We start from the raw sequence: 21,622 nt of genomic DNA, 5'->3' as shown, positions 1-21,622 counted from the left end.
AACACAGGTTATGTAGACAGTAAACTTTATGTCAATCAAGATGGACTCAAATGTCTATACACCAAAGCACAGAGTATGAGGAATAAACAGGGCGAATTAGAAATTCAAGTAAATGAGGGCAGATACAATATTGTTGCCATTACAAATACTTGGTGGGATGAAACCACAAATGGAACATATAGCTAGAAGGGTTAGCCAAAACCACCAAACCCTGGTTCAATGACTGTTGGATTACTGTGCCTGATTGGCCAGCAAACTCGCCTGACTTGAACCCCATAGAGAATCTATGGGGCACTGCCAAGAGAAAGATGAGAGACATGAGACTGAACAATGCAGAAGAGCTGAAGGCCACTACTGAAGCATCCTGGTCTTCCATAACACCTCCGCAATGCCACAGGCTGATACTTCAATGCCACGCCGCATTGAGGCAGTAATTGCTGCAAGAGAGGCCCAAACCAAGTACTGAGTACATATGTATGCTTATACTTTTCAGAGGTCTGATATTGTTATATGTACAATCTTTGTTTTATTGATTGCATGTACAATAATATTCTAATTTTCTGAGATGGTGGATTTGGGGTTTTCATGAGCTGTACGCCATAATCATCACAATTATGACAAATCACAGCTTGAACTATCTTGCTTTGCATGTAATGAGTCTTATCTCATATATTAGTTTCACCTTTTAAGTTGCATTACTGAAATAAATGAACTTTTGCACGATATTCTAATTTTTCGAGTTTCACCTGTAATGGACCAGAGGAATGCTGTCTATATAGTTTACTTCGACTTCAGTAAGGCATTTGATAAAGTAGATGATAACCTACTACTAGATAAAGTAGAAGAATGTGGGTTGGACAGCATCACCACCAGATGGATTTGTAACTGGCTGACCAACAGCACTCAACGTGTAGTCGTCAATGGAACTGCATCTACATGGAGGGAAGTATGCAGTGGAGTACCCCAAGGCTCTGTTTTAGGCCCAGTACTCTTCAACATCTTCATCAATGATTTGGATGAGGGAATAAATGGGAAACTCATCAAACTTGCAGATGACAACAAGTTGGCAGGAATAGCCAACACTCCAGAAGACAGGCTTAAGATTCAGAAGGATTTTGATAAACTTGAACATTGGGCACTATCTAATAAAATGAAATCCAATGGTGAAGAGTAAGGTTCTACATTTAGGCAACAAAAACAAAATGCACAGGTACATTATAGGTGGTACCTTGCTCAATAGTAGTAACTGTGAGAGGGATCTTGGAGTCCTAGTGGACAACCATTTAAATATGAGCCACCATTGTGCAGCAGCTGCCAAAAAAGCCAACACAATTCTAGGCTACATAAACAGAGGGATAGAATCAAGATCATGTGAAGAGTTAATACTTTATAATGCCTTGGTAAGACCACGCTTGGACTACTGCATTCAGTTTTGGTCGCCACGATGTAGAAAAGATGTGGAGACTCTACAAAGAGTGCAGAGAAGAGTAACAAAGATGATTAGGGTACTGGAGACTAAAACATATGAAGAATGGTTGCAGGAACTGGGTATGTCTAGTTTAATGAAAAGAAGGACTAGGGGAGACATGATAGCAGTGTTCCAATATCTCAGGAGTTGCCACAAAGAGGGAGTGAAACTAATCTCCAAGGCACCTGAGGGTAGAACACGAAGCAATGGATGGAAACTAATCAAGGAGAGAAGCAACTTAGAACTGGAGAAATTTCCTGACAGTTAGAACAACTAAATCAATGGAACAGCTTGCCTCCAGAAGTTGTGAATGCCCCAACACTGGAAGTCTTTAAGATGTTGGATAGCCATTTGTCTGGAATGCTATAGGGTTTCCTGCCTAGGCAGGGGGTTGGACTAGAAGACCTCCAAGGTCCTTTCCAACTCTGCTATTGTATTGTATTGTATTAGGACAAAACCAACAGTAGAATATTTTAACATGCTACAAGAAAGTGATATCCTTTAACACTTGCACAATTCAAGCAAATATTTTGAGGAGTTTTTATAAGCATCATTCAGCTAAAGTTCATCATTGGTTAAAGTTTGTCCTAAGATAGACAGTGATCCCCTAAAGCCCTTTGGAAAGAACTAGTTGATCGCAATGGGCACTTCTCACCATCCTTGCCTAAGACCCCAGGCAGTTTATTTCTCCAAAGGAGTCAACAGTGTGATTTTCTGATTAGATCTCCACCGTTCATCCTCCAAACACCTTCTACAGCACTCTTTCAACATTGGCATTAATTAGTAAATGGACTTGTCAATCACAGTTGAATCCATGCCTCTCCCACTCCCATCCTTATTTTTATGGAAGAAGGTAGTTGATATTTGCAGACACAGCGTCTGGCTGTCTGCAGCACCCCAAACCATTACATTATTCATGAAGCTTTACTGTTCACTTAATTGCTCTGTGGGGTTTTAGTCTCCTCTCAATAAGCTGTTGCTTTGGTTTCAGGCATTCCATTTTCCTCTCAAAATTTGGAGATTGGTTGGATTTGATTGAAGCACACCTTTAGTTACATTACTAGTCGTCAATTATTATATCCTGGCAACCAGCAGGGGTCAGTAATGGCACAAACATTCCACAGCATATGTAACTTTATTATTCTATCATAATTTAAAGTATACACTGCACGGTCACTTTTCTTTTTCACACAAACATATACTTAATAGTATAGCCATGAAGCACATCTAAAACGGTTTGCAAAATATTGGGCATACTGTGGGTTTTGCTTTGTATTCTTTTTCTCAATTGTAAGCCTGAAGCCTTCTAAAAGAAAGTGTCAGTTGGAGTATCGGTGAAAACCAGTGTTCCCTCTAAGTATATATTTTCTCCCAGAGACCACTCATTAGCTTCAAACATCTATGTTTGGCAACAACTAAAGTTCTTTTGGCTATGGTGGACTGTTAAAAATCAGTATGTGCGAAAAACATTCCCAATACTAATTTTTCCAAAATAGGATTCATCTCTGTATTTCATAGTTTTAAGTTATTTGTTGTGTATTTTTGTCAGCGCATGCATATATGCACATTTTGGGAATGCAGAAAATTAGCATACACCTGTTGTTTACAATGGGCTTACATTGTAGCTACAACTCTAGACTTGTCTAACCAGACTTCTTCCACAAATACCTTTTCACTTGGCACATAAAAATATGAAAAAATTCAACTATTCTAAGACCATCATGTCTCTCTCCATACAAGACTGGAAAGGGGACAGGGGAAGAAATACAATAAGGTTGGCTTCATATTCTGTTGCCTTATTGCCTTAACAACTGACCAAAGGCAGAATTTTAAACATTTTGTAGCTGAAAAAAACAAGTCATTTACTTGAGCCACAAAAACTGAACCTCTGGTTCATCCTAACACACTGACATCAGGCACATTTTGAATATACAAAGTAGCAAGCAATTTTGCTTGTATTTGGGTGATTTTAAGTAAAAGTTTATACTATTATGGTGCTGTCACTTTAAAGCAGACAGGGAGGATTTACTCAACAAGAATTTGCATGTCATGAATCCAAGCCAAGCAAGCTAGAAGTATGTGCAAAACTAGGATACAATTCCAATCAGTATTACAAACCAGTGTTTTTCCACTTCAATGATAGTTACTGAGCACATGGAAGGACAATGCAACTAAATCCAGAGACAGGATAATGGTGGCAGCTTCAATCTTTGACACTTCCAGTCTCAAATGCTGGGTAAAAGCCCTGTTCGAAACATAGCAACCCATTTCCAAAGGAGCATGTACCATTACACAGTCCAAGGAATCCCCATGCCTTCCCAATGCCTGGTTTTGCTGATTGCTCTTTAAGTGTAGCTAAAGCGGAGTGGTTTTAGCAAGCTGAAACTCCAGCAATCCTTAAATCACATTTAACCTGAAATGGTCTGAAGCAGGCTTGTTGTCAGCCTAGTTGCTAGCATGGTAAATGATGTTCTGCTAAAAAGAGTAAAAATAGTAAAAAATGCTTTTGTTCAGCTGGCAGTGAATGTTTTATATAGTTTTCTCTGTGCCTGGAGTATATTTTAAGGACCTAAGCGCAACAATTCTATCAAGTGTTAGAAGGAGCTATTTTCACACAGGAAATAAAACACTCTAAGTATGGAACACTTGCACAGTCTCCTCAGTTACACAAAAGAAAAAGAAAAACCAAAAGGGTATTTGGGCACCCAAAAGTTTTAATTGTGTTATTAAGTTCTTACTGGCTGCAGCTGGTATCACAGATGCAACATGTAAGATTGCAGTCTATCAAAACTGATGTTACAATAAATCTGCCAGTCTTTTACACATCCAAAATGTTTATGTGTATGTTTGTACTTAGACCAATGCAGAAAGTCTCGCAATTGAGCAACTTGCTAAAATTGACAAAGGAATGGTAATTAAGTAGTCCTAACCTCCTGAGCAATGTCCATTTTCTTAATTTTCTACCTTTCTTTTCAGACAATTCAAAAATTATGCTCATTAACAATGTTTATGTTGTTGTTGTAAGCAAGTAAGGCCTACCACTATCTTAGGGTACAACATTTAATACAAACCACTTAAAGACATCCATATAGATATGAAAGAGATTTGAGTCCTAGCCCGCCCCAAAAAGTTTTGGAAAGTCGTTAGGCCTCATTCATATACAGTCAGGTCCAGAAATATTGGGACATCAACACAATTCTAACATCTTTGGCTCTATACACCACCACAATGAAGTTGGAATGAAACAAACACAACATGCTTTAACTGCAGACTGTCAGCTTTAATTTGAGGGCATGTACATCCAACTCAGGTGAACGGTGTAGGACTTACAGCAGTTTGCATATGTGCCTCCCACTTGTTAAGGGGCCAAAGGTAATGGGACAGAATAATAATCATAAATCAAACTTTCCCTTAATACTTGGTTGCAAATCCTTTGCAGTCAATCACAGCCTGAAGTCTGGAACACATAGACATCACCAGACGTTGTGTTTCATCCCTGGAGATGCTCTGCCAGGTCTCTACTGCAACTGTCTTCAGTTCCTGCTTGTTCTTGGGGCATTTTCCCTTCAGTTCTGTTTTCAGCAAGTGAAATGCATGCTCAATGGGATTCAGGTCAGGTGACTTGGCCATTGCATAACATTCCACTTCTGTCCCTTCAAAAACTCTTTGGTTGCTTTTGCAGTATGCTTTGGGTCATTATCCATCTGCACTGTGAAGCGCCGTCCAATGAGTTCTGCAGCATTTGGCTGAATGTGAGCAGATAATATTGCCCAAAACACTTCAGAATTCATCCTGCTGCTTTTGTCAACAGTCACATCATCAATAAATACAAGAGAACCAGCTCCATTGGCAGTCATACATGCCCACACCATGACACTACCACCACCATGCTTCACTGATGAGGTGGTATGCTTAGGATCATGAGCAGTTCCTTTCCTTCTCCATACTCTTCTCTTCCCATCACTCTGGTACAAGTTGATCTTGGTCTCATCTGTCCATAGGATCTTGTTCCAGAACTGTGAAGACTTTGTTAGATGTTGTTTGGCAAACTCTAATCTGGCCTTCCTGTTTTTGAGGCTCACCAATGGTTTACATCTTGTGGTGAACCCTCTGTATTCACTCTGGTGAAGTCTTCTCTTGATTGTTGACTTTGACACACATACACCTACCTTCTGGAGAGTGTTCTTGATCTGGCCAACTGTTGTGAAGGGTGTTTTCTTCACCAGGGAAAGAATTCTTCGGTCATCCACCACAGTTGTTTTCCGTGGTCTCCCAGGTCTTTTGGTGTTGCTGAGCTCACTAGTGCGTTCCTTCTTTTTGAGAATGTTCCAAACGGTTGTTTTGGTCATGCCTAATGTGCTTGCTATCTCTCTGATGGATTTGTTTTGGTTCTTCAGCCTAATTATGGCTTGCTTCACTGATAGTGACAGCTCTTTGGATCTCATCTTGAGAGTTGACAGCAACAGATTCCAAATGCAAATAGCACACTTGAAATGAACTCTGGGCCTTTTATCTGCACATTGAAATTGGGGTAATGAGGGAATATCACACACCTGGCCATGGAGCAGCTGAGAAGCCAATTGTCCCATTATTTTTGGTCCCTTAACAAGTGGGAGGCACATATGCAAACTGCTGTAAGCCCTACACCATTCACCTGAGTTGGATGTACATACCCTCAAATTAAAGCTGACAGTCTGCAGTTAAAGCACATTGTGTATGTTTCATTCCAACTCCATTGTAGTGGTGTATAGAGCCAAAATTGTTAGAATTGTGTCGATGTCCCAATATTTCTGGACCTGAGTGTACATCTGGAAAGAAAAGAAACACAGCTTTCTATGCGTGTCCTTTGCAAAATTCATAGAAAACTTATATTTTGCATACAAAATATTGTATACAAAACTTGTATATTAGAACCCAAGTACAATTTTTAATCCTAAAGAGCAATTCTTGGAAGGAAGCAGAGATTTGCTGCATCAGTAAACAATAAGATGGTGAATGCACTAATTCTGAGGGCTGATGGCAAATAATTGCTGCATTCCTATGAAATGGAGGCTACTGGCCCAGGGTCCAATGTAAGTCCTAGGCTTGTCTTAGACCTAGGTCTGCATTATCTACCTAGCTAGATTCTTATGTTGCCGTAACTGGCCAAAACAATGGCAAAAAAGAATGAAAAGGAATCAAATAAAACTTATGTGTAAGAATTAAGCTAGGCAATACCTAGAGGGCATACTGGGTATGATATATGTACAGATGGATATATGCTTTACATAGTACCTAGATACACATAAATAGTTAATATATAAAAAATAAAGTGCTTTCTATTAGGTCCTGATGAGAGGACATTATAAAATGTTTCACCAACTGCAAAGCAAAAAAATATTACAATCAAAAGAATATTACATCCAACATACATAAGAAAAAGGATAACACAATTATATACAATCCTCTGGATGTCCCAGGACAAAAAAGCATCCCTTCATATACACGGTATATACATATATGTTCTTAATATATTATGACAATATATATTTTAAAACTTTGTTCTCTACAACAACCACCAAAGAGGGGAGGATCCTACAAAAACACAAGAAGCAGAAAGCCTACAAGTTCAAGTCCAAGTCCAAATCCTGCCCTCTGAACACTGCCCTCATTGTTGGGGAAGATGTGCCACCTCTCCTTTCTCGGATGCAGCGCCTCAACATCCTGCAAGGCACTGTGTGCAGCAGCTGTGAAATTGGCATCACTGGTGGTGAGTAAATCAAACACACAAGAATGAAAATAGATGTCCTTCAGCAGCATCTTCTCATGGCACTTGGTGGTTGCACTCTCCAGTGTATATATAGAACGGGTGTGACTTGAAGCACCAGAAGGAAGAAGCTGCCCCTTCACTGGTAAAGGAAGATGCCCGCTGTCATCAATGCGTTCACTAGAAGGGCAGCCGTTCACACAGAGCTGCAGGTCCTGGCTCTCCTCATAAGCCAGGGCTAGCTCTTCTGGCATGCGAATGGACAGTGTTAAGTAACGGCCAACCTGCCGCACAAACACGGTAGTTCCAATGTACCTAGCATGCATTTCCACGTATTTGCCACTCACTCTTTCCACAATACGCAAGCTTTTGGGGTCCCCATCTCCACCACTAGTTGTGCCATCTACAAAAGCTGCTGGCAAATCATCGGTTACTGCCTGATACACCTTCTGGTCTGTACAATCTTGGTAGGATTTAAAGATAATTGTAATCTGCGGGGAAAACAAGAGAAACAAGAGTGTTAGAACGGGACACATCACATGACAGTTCAGCAGTATGTATCATAGAATATATAAATTCCAACAGACTAAACTGGGCCACGGTAGTGCAGTGATTAGAATGCAGTACTGCAGGCTACTTCTGTTGACTGCCGGCTGACTGCAATTTGGCAGTTCAGACCTCACCAGGCTCAAGGTTGACTCAGCCTTCCATCCTTCCGAGGTGGGTAAAATGAGGACCCAAATTGTTGGGGGCAATAGGATGACTCTGTAAACCTCTTAGAGAGGGCCGTAAAGCGCTGTGAAGTGGTATATGTCTAATTGCTATTGATATTAAGAAGTCCTAAAGATGAGCATCTATTGTTAAAAATAGAGCAATGTAATTATACAAATTTCAGGAACAAGTTTGTCAATTCACGCAGAGTGCAACATTTCCAAATCATTATTGCACAACTACTTTATCCTCAAAGTTACAAGAAAACTATCATGCCACTATTTAAAACAGCTAAACCTCTTAGGGAGAACTTTGCTACTTAAAAAGTAGGGCTCCTTAAGAGTAAAAGTAGGGGACAAGATGGTAAATTCTACGGTGGTGTTTCCAGCCAAATACCAATAATGAAGGTAGTGCAGAATCACAAAAGAAGTGTCTTCAATGTACATAATGATAAATTTACTCAATTTCAGAATATATCATATTCATAAGATATAATGGAAATAAGCACTCTTATCTTAGTAGACTGCAAATATCACTTCAGAATTATCCCAAACCAATGTGACAAAAAATGGCTCAATATCTAGCCATACTATAAATCATAACTATTACAGTACCAATCACCTGATCAGTGGCTTAAGCAACTATATTGGTGAGCTGCTGTCTACATAATACAGACATTTTCCAGGCAAATAAACAGGTTATGCAATGCTATGAGGTTTCATAGTTCTCTCTTCATTTGTCACCAAACTTTAGCAGCAAATCTCCTGTACAAAGTCTTCCAATTATTTAAAAAATGGCAAGTTGAAGAAAAATTGAGAATGAAAAATATCCAGAATGGTATGCGTTTATATAAAATTCATCCATAAAACTTTAGTAATATTTTAGAATTAATCAAAATGGATTTTGTTTTGTTTTCAAAAGACTCACTAGATGAGACAGTGGATATTTATGGATACAGAGTTCAGAGTAGCTGAAAAGTTATTCTATGGTTGGGAGAGGGAAGGAAAAAAGAGAATGGCAAAGAAATAAATGTGCACATCTGCTAACAATTTCACTTTTTTCTTCAAACATACTGGTCAATGCAAGACGAATAATATTTTAATCATTCTTTTATTGAATTTATTATTCACCAACTTTAGCCCAGGACACTTCTCCTAGTGGCTCATTTTTATTAAGCCTTAACATACCATAATAAAGATAAATCTAGTCTAAAAATATTTATCCTAAAACATGCAGTGTGTTTTCCAAATGTTTTTGGATTCAATTCCTCTTAACTTTAGCAAAATGACTAACAGCAAGATTGTTGGAATGCAGTCTAAAGCAATAAACCAGTGATGGCGAACCTATGGCACGTGTGCCACAAGTGGCACGCGGAGCCATTTGTCAGGGCACGTGAGGCGCTGCCCTGTCAGCTGGCCAGCGCGCATGTGCGCGCTGGCCAGCTGAGTTCACCTTTTTAAAAGCCATTTTTCGCCCTCCCCAGGCTCCAGAGGCTTTATAGGAGCCTGGGGAGGGTGAAAAGAGCCCCCCGGGGGCCCTCCGGAGGCTTCAGGGACCGTCCGGAGGCTTCCCTGATGCCTGCGGAGCACTTAAAACGACCCTCTGAGCAAACCGGTTTGCTCGGAGGATCCTTTTGAGCGCTCCGAAGGCTTCAGGGAAGCCTCCGGACGGTCGCTGAAGCCTTTGGAACGCTTAAAACCACCCTCCGAGCAAACCGGAAGTCACTTCCGGTTTGCTCGGAGGGTTGTTTTAAGCGCTTCACAGGCATCAGGGAAGCCTCCGGACGGTTCCTGAAGCCTCTGGAGGGCCTCCGGGGGAGGCTCTTTTCGCCCTCCCCAGGCTCCTATAAAGCCTCTGGAGCCTGGGGAGGACGGAAAAAGCATGTAAAAATGGGGGGGGGGCACACGTTGTGCACGCATGCGCACTGGGGGATCGCGCATTGCATTATGGGTGCGGCACGCCCGCACACGACTCCCTGCGCTCCCCCACTTGTGGCACGCGAGCCAAAAAAGGTTCACCATCGCTGCAATAAACTGTCTATTTCCACCATAGGCTCCTGTACTATAGAGCTGATCTGAAATGATGCACTGAAGAGAATGGAGATCAAACTAGGAATGTTTTTATTCATCCATAAGTTTAGTTTCCTACAGCTGCCCACTCATACTTAGCCAAAACCTTAAAGAAAGGAGAAATTCAAGCAAACCATTTGAACAAAATGTTCCCTTTCTATGTCATCTAAGGCCTTTCAGATGTCTTGCTATCAATTCTCACAATTCCAGACACCAAAGGCAGATAGCTTTAAATGTGATGAATAGTCAGTGTTTACTTTGGGAATAGATAGTATAATAGTGAGTACTTGCCAGAAAGTTACCTTTGACATCAACAATACCTATGTGTTAATCATGCACTTTTGTTTCAAAAGTGTTTGCTCTTATTAAACACAAATTTTGTGTTTTGGAACTGATCTATTGCAAGTAGAGAAATGTGCTTCTTGAAAGAAAGATGGTCATACTTTCTTTCACGCACAAGTGTGTTTGGATTTGCACTTCGTAAATGGATATAATTTTGCACATATTATTTCTATGGCAGCGGTTCTCAATCTGCCATCTCTGGGATTTGATTTAAATTCTTCCCATGCTCCCTCCCTCCCCCACCTCTTGGATTTAGCATTACCCATTGAGAGGAAGTTTTAACATGCCTGAAATTCTTGAAGTATGGGAATTCTCACTGAAATGGAAACAAATTTCCATGCAGTTCTGATCATGTAGTGAAAAAAATGTGACTCAGTTAAACTCAAGATTGAAAATGTTCATTTAAATTAGTTTGCACTATGAAATGTAGCAGTTGATATACAAATGCTATTTATGTAAAAAAAATAAAGTGAATGTATCGGTACTAAAATTAGGTCTTTGAACATGTAAATTTACTGAAATCTTTGCTGAAACAGGCTCCAACAGAACATAAAAATGATAGCTTCTGTTTGTTTAGAAAGCCAGATAATATGTTAGGAAAAAGGGCGTTGGTACTTACCTGATATGCCTCTTCTCATAGTGGGGGGAGGAGTATCCAGGATGGGTTGACCTTATCCTCCAGCTGATTGGACTGAGTCAGATAAGCTCTTGGGACACGTCCCTGGCCCACCAGGCTCTGCCCAATTATCGGCGAAGAACTCTATCTGACTCGTTATGCCATCCACTACAGACTTTAGTATGGTTTCAAACCTTTTATTGAAGAATAACTTAACATACCAGTACAACATTCAACAAACACATGTTACATAACCATGTCAGGGGGGTCTGGATACTCCTCGCCACACTATGCGAAGAGGCATATCAGGTAAGTACCAACACCCTTTCTCCATAGTGAGGGGGGAGGAGTATCCAGGATGGGACGTACCAAAGCTCGTGCGTCCCTAGGGAGGGTCACATACTGAGGGTACTGGCCAACTAAGCCTGGTGGGGGGTGTCCCCTGCCCTATGCACCCTCTGTAAGACCCTGCGTCCAAATGAAGCCTCTGCCGAGGCAAAGATGTCTAACTTGTAATTCCTCACGAAAGGTGAGGGGGAAGACCATGTTGCTGCCCTATATATCTTTTTCTTGACGCCTGGGTAGCCCAGGCGGCAGTGGTGGCCGCACTTCTTGTGGAGTGTGCTGTGATGGGGCTCGGTGGCTGAATGCCCTGAGACTGGTAGGCCGTAGCTATGCAAGTTCTCAACCACCTGCCTATGGTGGCGGCGGCGGTCACCTTCCTGCCCAGGGACCCCAGTTGGAATGAGACAAACAGGGCCTCCAACCTTCTATTCTGCCGGGTTCTTCTGAGGTAGATCCTCAGAGCCCTTCTTACATCTAATGTGTGCCATTTCCTTTCCAGAGGATGCAAAGGGTCCGGGCAGAAATTAGGTAGAACCAGCTCCTGTGCCCCGTGAAAGCATGAACATACCTTAGGTAAGAAGGAGGGGTCCAACCGCAACACCATTCTATCCTGATGAAAGATGCAGAGGTCTTCCCTGATGGACAGGGCCTGCAGTTCTGATATCCGTCTGGCGGACGTGATGGCCACCAGGAATGCCACCTTAAGGGTTAGAAACTTTAGTGATACTGTACGCAATGGCTCAAACGGCTCCCCCGTCAGGGCCCGCAACACTTTGTGTAAGTCCCAAGAGGGGTACCTATGTACTGTGTGTGGCTTGAGGTTGGACGCTCCCTTCAGGAACTGCCTGACCAACGGTTGCTGAGTGAGTGTCTGGGTTCTGCCGCACAGCAGCACTGAGGAGATGGCCGAGACTTGTCTCCTAATAGTGTTGGGGGCCAGCCCCCTGTCCAGGCCTGCCTGGAGAAATTCCAACACTATGGGGACAGTGGCTCTCACCAGGTCCTGCCCGCGGGAGTTACACCATGTGGCAAAGGCCCGCCACATTGCACCATATATGCGCTCCATGGATGGTCTTTGGGCGGCCTGGATAGTCTCTATCACCTGGGGGAGAAGTTTTCCTCTCTCAGGATGCTCCGCTCAACCGCGACACGGTCAACTGGAGCCATTGGGGTTCCGGGTGCTCCAGAGAGCCCTGGCTGAGGGATATTCTCTCTCCACGCTCTGCCCACCAAGAGCGATTGGAGGTCTGCAAACCATGGCCTCCTGGGTAAGGGGCAATCATTACCACCTCTGCCCCCTCCCGAAGAATTTTCTGAATTACTCTGGGAAACAGAGGTAAGGGCGGATATAGAAGCCCCCTGGGCCACGGGCAGCGGAGGGCGTCCATCCCCTCTGCCCCGTGTGTTCGGTACCTGGAGTAGAACCTCGGTAGTTGGGTGTTGAGGTGCGTGGCGAATAGGTCAACCTCCAGGTGACCGAACCGGTTCATCACCTCCCTAAAGATGGCTGGATGAAGTCTCCACTCTGAGTGGTCTACTTCCACCCTGCTGAGCCAGTCGGCTCTGGTGTTGTCCACCCCTGCTATGTGCTCTGCCGTTAGGGATAGCACGTTTCTCTTGGCCCATCGCCCAAGCCTCTTGGCCTCTTGCATCAGGGCCCGATTTGGTCCCCCCTTGTCTGTTCAAATGAGCCTTTGTGGCGATGATGTCCGTGAGGACTAGAATGTGCCTGTCCTTGACAGAGCGGTGGAATTGCATTAGAGCAAGGCGGACTTCTCTGAGCTCCAGCCAATTGATGCTGTGCGTCAGTTCCACCTGGCTCCACTGTCCCTGCGCTATCTGATCCTGCAGGTGGGCACCCCACCCGAACAGACTGGCATCCGTGGTCAACGTCACCCGGTCTGGCGTTCTGAAGACTTCGACCTTTGCAATCGCAGGGGACGTCCACCAGATCAGTGAGCGGGAGGCTTCTGCCAGGAGTAGGACCTTGGTCTGGGAACAGCTCCTGCACTTTCTCTGGAAAGGCAAAAGGAACCATTGTAGGTCTTGAGGGTGGAGGCGCGCCCACGGAACAATGCCAATGGCCGAGACCATGGTGCCTAGCAGTTTGGACAAGGTGGCTAGAGACACCCTACCTCCCGAGACCACCTGTATAGCTAGCCGTCTCAGGGAGATCTGTCTCTCTGTTGATAGAAACACCTTGCCTTCCTCTGAATCTATCAGAGCCCCTAGGTGGATTGATCTAGTAGAGGGGTGAAGATGGCTTTTGGCCAGGTATACGGTGAACCCATGTTCCCTTAGTACTGTCATGGTTGTATCTAGATCCCTTCGAGCCACCTCAAAGGAGGATGACTGTATTAGCAGGTCATCCAGGTAGCATTGGATTCTGACCGGAACCTGACTCAGGTGGGCTGCCAAGGCAGCCATTACTTTGGTAAACACTCAGGGGGCAGATGACAACCCAAAGGTCAAGGCCCGGTATTGGAAATGCTGCCCTAGGTAACAGAACCTGAGGTACCTCCGGTGCTCTCGCAGGATTGGAATGTGTAGGTATGCCTCTGTGAGGTCTATGGAAGTGAGGTGGTCTCCCTACCTAATCCCCTCTAGGATGGAGTGGAGCGAATGCATTTTGAAACTCCTGTAGCGGATGAAGCGGTTTAACCGCTTCAGGTCCAGAATAGCCCTCCAGCCCCCTGAAGCCTTGGAGATTATGAAAAGGATTGAGTAATACCCCTGACCTTGCTGTTCTAGGGGCACTGGCTGGATGGCTCTGATATCCAGCAGGTGCTGTATGGCCTCCTGCATCAATAACCTCCTGGTCGGGTTATTGGAAACCGGGCAGATCCGGAAGAACCCTGGGGGGCTGGAAAGGAACTCCAGTGCCAGCCCATGTCTGATGGTGTGTTGTACCCACCAATCAAAGGAGGAGCAGTCCCAGCGATCCGCGAAATACGCTAGGCACCCCCCAATGGGAGGTGAATCTGGTCTGGCCTCAGTGTTTGCGGAAGGAGCGCCCCCCCCACCGCCTCCTCCGCCCCGTCGAAAGGGCCACTTCTGCTCTTTGCCTTTCTGTGGCCTATCTGGGTATCTTTACCTGGCAGCGAAACCCCCCTGGTACTGCCTGGCCCCTGAGTATCCCGCCTCAGATCCCCTGAAAGAGTCCTGACCACGGAAGGAAGTCCCAAAGTCCCGTCCCCGGGAGTAGGACTCTCTGGGGTAGGGCGTCGCTCTGAACTGACCCTTCTTTGCATCCGTGGAAAGCACCTTCCTCTTATCCTTGTTCTCTACGAGGTACGGATCCAGGGCTGTCCTGAAGAGGGAGTCTCCTGTGAAGGGAGCTGATGCCAGGCGCCACTTGTGTCGTACCTCGGCCTGCCACTGTCTCAGCCACAGTAGTCTGCGGGATGCGACGGTAGAAGCGATCGCTCTGGAGGCGAACTTAGCTGCGGACAAAGTGGTGTCCACTGAAAACTGGATAGCTGCCACCAGTTTATTGATGTCCTGGTGCGCTCTGCTCTCGGTGACGAGGATCCGCTGCTGCAGCTCCTGTAGCCAAAGTAAGGACGTCCGGTTGAAGAAGGAGGCGGTCGTGGCCGCCTTCACCACCCAGGCCGCTGCTTGATGTCCCTTTTGGAAGCTAAGATCTGCTTTCCTGTCCTCCAACTTCAGAGCCTCTTCTGGTTCCCCTGGGAGGTTAGTTGGGGTGTGCAGTGTGCAGTGCCTGCACCAGCTCATCGATGGAGGGCTGAGACAGCACCCCCGCCATGTCCTTATCCACATTGAAAAATATCTTATCTGTGGATGTGGGAGTAGGACCCGCTGTGGGGGCTGCCCACTGTTGCTTGATTGACTCCTGGAAGGCCTTGGGAGTTGGCACTGTGTCGGTCTCAATGGCCTTCTCATCAAAGATGTTCTCTGCCGAGAACCCCTGGAGTTGGGGTGACGCCTCTGTCACTGTTTCCAAGCTTGGCTGCTGCCTTGGCCTTGAACAGGAGTGATTTGTACAATGAAGAATGGAACAACCCCGTGAAGGCCAGCTTAGGAGGGGGCATACCTTCGTCCTCGGAGAGTTTGCGCCATGCCCACCTGTGTAGGAGGGGAACCCAGCGGTGGAAGTCCCATGGGCAGGGCTGGGCCCAGGGAGGCTGTATGTGGAGGGGAAAGAACGTTGGTCTTACCTGAACGTTTTTTTCTGGAGTAGTGGAGGGAGGGGTCACAGCAGGGTTTAACACAGCCTGATTGGTCCATTTGACTGAGAGAAAACTTCTTAACCTTCGCCTTCTCCCGTTGGTTCCCAGTTTCCGCGATGTCACGGCCAACAACTGCAAGTCAAACACAAACAAGAACAAGCCCCCCCGGGGCCCCCCGATTCTACACCTCCCGGACCCTGTCTAACTAACTAACTAGGGCGGGAAATGTGACCCCTCCCTCCACTACTCCAGAAAAAAACGTTCAGGTAAGACCAACGTTCTTTTTCCAGTAGAGTGGAGGGAGGGGTCACAGCAGGGACATACCCACGCTACGTCCCCGGGCGGGCCGACTGGGTCCCAGGTGAAGAATCGGCCACCACCCTCTGAAGGACCCTCCGGCCAAAGGATGCCTCAGCCGAGGCAAAAGTATCCAAACGATAGTGCCTAATAAAAGGTGTGGGGGAAGCCCAGGCCGCCGCCCTACAAATATCTTCGAAAGGTGCCCTGGTGGCCCAAGCCGCCGAAGTAGCCGCACTGCGGGTGGAGTGCGCAGTGATCCCCGATGGGGGAGTCTTCCCAGAAGCCCCGTAAGCCTCAACTATGGCCAACCTAATCCATCGTCCGATGGTGGAAGAAGACACCTTACATCCTAACGAGCCTGGACGAAAGGAAACAAATAACGCTTCCGTCCTCCTAATGCCCTCAGTTCGCTTTAGGTAAATGCGAACAGCCCGGCGAACGTCCAGCTTATGCCACACCAACTCCCGCTCTCTCGAGGGATTGGGACAAAAATTCGGGAGCACGACCTCCTGGGCCCTGTGAAACTGTGAATTCACCTTCGGAATGAACGAAGGATCCAAGCGAAGGACCACCCTGTCCTGGTGTATTACACACAGGTCACTGCGTGAAGAAAGGGCCCCCAACTCTGAAATGCGCCTGGCCGATGTAATGGCCACTAAAAACACCACCTTAAGGGTAAGCAGACGCATGTGTACCGTCCTAAGTGGTTCGAACGGGGAGCTCGTCAGAGCCTGGAGAACCAGGGTCAGATCCCAGGTTGGAAACCTATGAACCGGAGGCGGACGGATGTTAGCCGCCCCCTTCAGAAAACGCTTAATCAGTGGAGACCGGGAAAGGACGGGGGAACCCTCCCCCCCCAGAATGGTGGCCAAAGCCGCCACTTGACGCCGGAGCGTATTATGCGACAAGCCATCCTCCAACCCCTTCTGGAGGAACTCCAACACGTTTGGGACGGTAGCCCTAGAAGGATCCAACCCCAAAGGAATGCACCACTTCGCAAACGCTTTCCATGTGGCATTGTAAATTCTAACCGTGGACGGCCTCCTAGACGCCTCTAAGGTGGCTATGACTCCTGACGAAAGTCTCTGCCCCCTCAGGATCCTCCGTTCAAGAGCCAGGCGGTCAGATGGAGCCACTGAGGCCCTGGGTGATGCAAAGCCCCCTGACTCAGAACGACCTCCCCCGGGGGAATCCTCCAGGGGTCTGCTACCGACAGCTGGACCAGGTCCGCGAACCAGGGTCTCCTCGGCCAGTATGGTGCTAACAGAATAACGAGAGCCCTCTCTGTGACTATCTTCCCTATCGTACGGGGAACGAGGGGAAGGGGAGGAAAGGCATAAAGGAGACCCGGGGGCCATCGGCTCCTGAGAGCATCCGCTCCTTCCGCCGACGGAGACTGGAACCGGGTAAAGAACCGGGGCAGCTGAGCGTTGTCGGGGGAGGCGAACAGATCCACCCGAGGTGTGCCGAACCTGCTGCATATCTTCCGAAACAACTCCGGGCCCAGTTGCCACTCGCCATCGTCTAGGGTTGTGCGACTCAGCCAATCCGCCTGAAGATTGGACACTCCTGAGATGTGCTCCGCCACTATGGAGGCCAAGTGTCTCTCCGCCCACAAGCCCAACGACTGCGCCTCTCGCCAGAGAGAACGTGAGTGGGTGCCCCCCTGGCGATTGACATGGGCCTTCGTCGCCACATTGTCCGTAAGCAGGAGGACATGGCGCCCCCGCAGGTGATGACGAAAAGTCCTTAGGGCAAGCCGCGCGGCTTTTAGCTCCAGCCAATTGATGTTGTGGCGGAGATCCGAGGCAGACCAACGTCCCTGGGTCATGTCGGAGTCCATCACGGCCCCCCAGCCGAAGAGGCTGGCATCCGTCGTCACTGTGACTCTCTCGGGCTCCCAAAAACAAGCCCCCTGTTGCAGTGCTGGGGACAACCACCACCGAAACGAGAGTCTCACCTCCACCGGTAGAGGAACTGGACGCAAGGAGTTGCTCATCATCCTTCTCTGGACCGGGATCAAGGCCCACTGGAGAGGTCGCAGGTGGAGCCGGGCCCAGGGCACTATCCCTATGCAAGAGACCATCTTCCCCAGAAGTTGAGACAAGGTCAGGATGGAAACAGACCGTCTTTTTTGTACAGAGGAGACCAGCTGGCGAAGGCTGGACAAGCGCTCTGGAGACAGACGGACCCTCCCTGACTCGGAGTCTATCACTGTCCCTAGGTGTAGAATCTGCCTGGATGGGGACAGGTGGCTCTTGGGAAAGTTCACTGAAAACCCCAACGCCTGAAGCCAACGGATCGTCAGCCGAAGATCCGACTTGGCCCTGGGGAGGGACCCTGCCTGAACGAGGACGTCGTCCAAGTAGCACTGAAGTCTCACCGGAATGGAACGCAGGTAAGCCGCCAGTGCTGCCAGGACCTTGGTGAACGTCCGCGGAGCTGAGGCCAGACCAAACGGGAGAGCCCGGTACTGGTAATGCCTGCCCCGGTGAGAGAACCTGAGATAACACCGGTGAGACTGAAGGATGGGGACGTGGAGGTAGGCCTCCGTCAAATCTACTGAGGCCATGTAATCCCCCTTCCGAATGCCCTGCAGAATGGATTTCAGGGACGCCATCTTGAACCGCCTGTATACTAGGTAGCGGTTTAGGCGTTTCAGGTTGAGGATTGCCCTCCAACCCCCCGAGGATTTTGGAACTACGAACAGATGGGAGTAGTAGCCCAGACCCCTCTCCGGCTCCGGAACGACCTCCACTGCCCTGATTTCTAGAAGATGGGCGACCGCGAGGTCCATGAGACGACGCCGCTTCGGGTCCCGAGCCGGGGGAAAAACTTTGAAAAAACTTGGGGGTTTGGAGAGGAATTCTAACCTTAGGCCGTGGCGAACGGTCGCCCTGACCCAACCGTCTGACGTGATCCGATCCCACTCGTCCGCATACAGCGCCAGGCGGCCTCCGATGGGATGACTCGGGTTCGAGTCATTTCCCTCTGCGGAAGGGGCGGCCGCCCCCCCCACGAAAGGGCCGCTTGGACTGCGGTTGATATCTAGAACGGTCCTGAAAACTCTGTCTATGAAATGACCTGTCCTGCCTGTATGGTTGGTATCGCTGGTCCTGATCCCTGTCATAAGACTTGAACTGGGGCCTGCGATAGGGATGACTACGGGACTCCGCCTTCTTGGTGGATGTAGGCATAACTTTCTTTTTATCTTTGTTTTCCACCAAAATCGGGTCTAAGGAAGCCCCGAACAAATTTGGACCCTCAAAAGGGGCAGCTACTAGGTCCCACTTGGCTTTATAGTCCATCTGCCAGTTCCTGAGCCACAAAAGTCTACGAGAGGCCACAGAGGTGGCCAAAGCACTTGAACCAAATCTAACTGCGTCTAGGGTCGCATCAGCCGAATACTGACACGCTGCCATTATTTTAGCCAAATCCTGGTGTGCGCGCTCCTCCTGGATCGGAGTGCGCTCCTGGAGCCGGCGGAGCCACATGACCGTAGTACGGTTAAAGTACGAGGCAGCAGCCGCTGCCCGCACCGCCCATGCTGAGGCTTTAAAATTTTTACGTAAAGTGAGCTCCGCCCTCTTGTCCTCTGCCTTAAGTTTGTCAGCCGCGTCCCCCGAAACTACTGGAGAGGAGGAGACTAAAGCTGCTATGGGCTGATCTATAACTGGAAGCTGAATAGCCTGCACAAAAGACTTTTCCATGTTGTAGGCGCGACGGTCGTTGCTGCCAGGTGGGGAAAAGTTAGAAGGACGGGCCCATTGGCTAGTAGCTACCTCTAAGAAAAGAGGAGGGGCAGGAATCTCCTCCTTATTGGTGGCCGTCGCTGAGAACATGACCATGTCCGGATCCGTGGGCGGTGGGACCGTGGGGTCCCCCGTGCCCACCTTTGTGGTCCTCCTAGCCTTCTTAAGCAATGGTTTGAACATGGCCTGGAGGAAAAGATTGGAAGAGCGAGGCGGCTCAGGAGCCGCATCCTCCTCCTCAGAGAACCCCCAATCGTCCCTCCGTGCCTCCCCCCTAGAGGAGACCTCACTCATGAGGGAAGGCGAAGAAGCCCTAGATCTGGACCTACTAAAGGGAGTAACTCGACTGTGGTGGTAAGGTCTGTCCCTTTGGGAAATGCCCCTAGAAATGGCTGCAGAAATAAGCCTTTTGAGATTCTCAGGGAGGTTTTCGAGATCCTCCTCATCTCCTTCTGAATCATAGTCTGGTGCCACATAGGCCCTGCTGGATCTCCTACCCCTAACTGGACCTGCAGAGGTACCTTCCAATGGATCCCCCCTATCTTCTTCCCTAATCCCCGGGAAAGCAGAAGGAGAGCGAGGCGCCCCCCGCTCCTGACTCCTAACAGATCTGCATGGGGAAGCAGAGGAAGAGGAAGAGGAAGGGCTGAACCCCCTAGCCACCGGTGGGGGAGGGCATGAAGCCGCCACGTGTGGGGATCTGGATCTGGGCCTAGGATCCCTGGCCTGTCTCTTCTCAGCCCTTTCAATGACCTTCTCGATGGCCCTGGATCGCCTGAGCTCATCCCTTTGCAGAGCTCTCGAAGGCCTGTCCTCAGCTGAAGGCCTAGAAACCCGAGGCCTAACTGGGGGAGTGGGCTCAACCTGATCTTCGCCTGCCTGAGCTGGCGCGGCCTGCTGGGACTCAGTTCTATCAGCCATCCCCACTCACGTGCTCCAGAACGAGGTTTTTGGTAGGAATTGCCCTTCAGCTGGTGAGAATCGCCTGCTCCGGGCCTCCGGTAAAGTTGCAAACAGCACAGCCACGTTTTTCACAGCCTCTCCGTGTTGCAAGCCCCAAACACGTGACTCAAAATGGCCGCCGGCTTCTTTTGGGCGGTGCATTCAAAAGCGCGCCTAAAAATGGCCGCTCACCTCGCCCTTATTGCCAATGCCTGCAGCTGCAAGCTCGCTTTCCCAAAACACTCTCTAAATCACCGCCGAGCTCCTAAGCCCCTAGGAGCCTTCCAAACCAAGAAAAACGATTCCGCGCTGCTGCCGTGGGCTGTAACCGGCCCGGGAAGCTAGCGGTTCAAATTAGAAGCCGAAAAGCCGCTTTCGCGCCGAAAAGCCCCAGCGCGCTGCGAGCCTCACCGGAAAGTTTTAAGAAGACAAATTAAAGCACGTAGGATCGCCCGGCACACCCGAGACCCCAGGCATCAGTCCGGAGCGATCCCTTAAGAGAGGGGGAGGAAGCGCCCCCCCCCCACTGACTATCTCAGCCTCCTGAGGGCAGTCGAACAACAGCCCTGCAAGGCGGACCATTAGAAAAAAAAAAAAAAATTTTAAATAAAAAACTCCAAATTCAAGGTGCCAACAACACTAACACTGACTAATAAAACCCACTAAAACTCTACTAGGAACCAAACCTGTGTCTTGGACCTTGACTGAGAGGAAACTGGGAACCAACGGGAGAAGGCGAAGGTTAAGAAGTTTTCTCTCAGTCAAATGGACCAATCAGGCTGTGTTAAACCCTGCTGTGACCCCTCCCTCCACTCTACTGGAAAATGCCACCCCTGAGCGCGACCACAAAGCTCTGATGTGTCAATTGGGGTTCTAGCTTGCAATGGGAGTTCCTCCCCTGTGGCTCTGCTTGAGGGGGTCTCCAGGGGCCTTCCACTTCTGTCCCAGGCCTGGGGTGGATTTGTGCCCACTTGCCTTCTTGTAGAGCTGCTCCAGCCTCTTGTGCCTTCTTGTCTCATACTTGGAGAATTTGGCAGGCTTGTGACCCCCATCTTCCATCTCTGCCCTGGGGGAAAGGTGTTTTCTCTTCTCCTTAGACTCCCCCCACCCGGGCAGCCCTAGGGGTGGTCACTATCTCTGG

The 21,622-nt window shown here is 48.0% G+C and overlaps 1 protein-coding gene across 3 annotated transcripts in view; it reads right to left on the bottom strand.

Moving 5' to 3' along the window:
• Positions 1-4,480: 4,480 nt before the first annotated feature.
• Positions 4,481-21,622, bottom strand: part of RGMB (repulsive guidance molecule BMP co-receptor b) — a 41,117-nt gene continuing 23,975 nt past the window's right edge. For all 3 annotated transcript variants that reach the window (XM_081942963.1, XM_081942964.1, XM_081942965.1), the window contains one exon: positions 4,481-7,705. In XM_081942963.1, the coding sequence (XP_081799089.1) occupies positions 7,043-7,705 (663 nt within the window). In that variant the 3' untranslated portion in view covers positions 4,481-7,042. The remainder of the gene's footprint in view (positions 7,706-21,622) is intronic.

The sequence above is a fragment of the Natrix helvetica genome (assembly GCF_964273705.1).
Source record: "Natrix helvetica genome assembly, chromosome: 2".
Lineage (NCBI taxonomy): Eukaryota > Metazoa > Chordata > Lepidosauria > Squamata > Natricidae > Natrix > Natrix helvetica.
The sequence above is the reverse complement of the archived record's forward strand: the minus strand, read 5'-3'. Positions and strand labels throughout refer to the sequence as shown.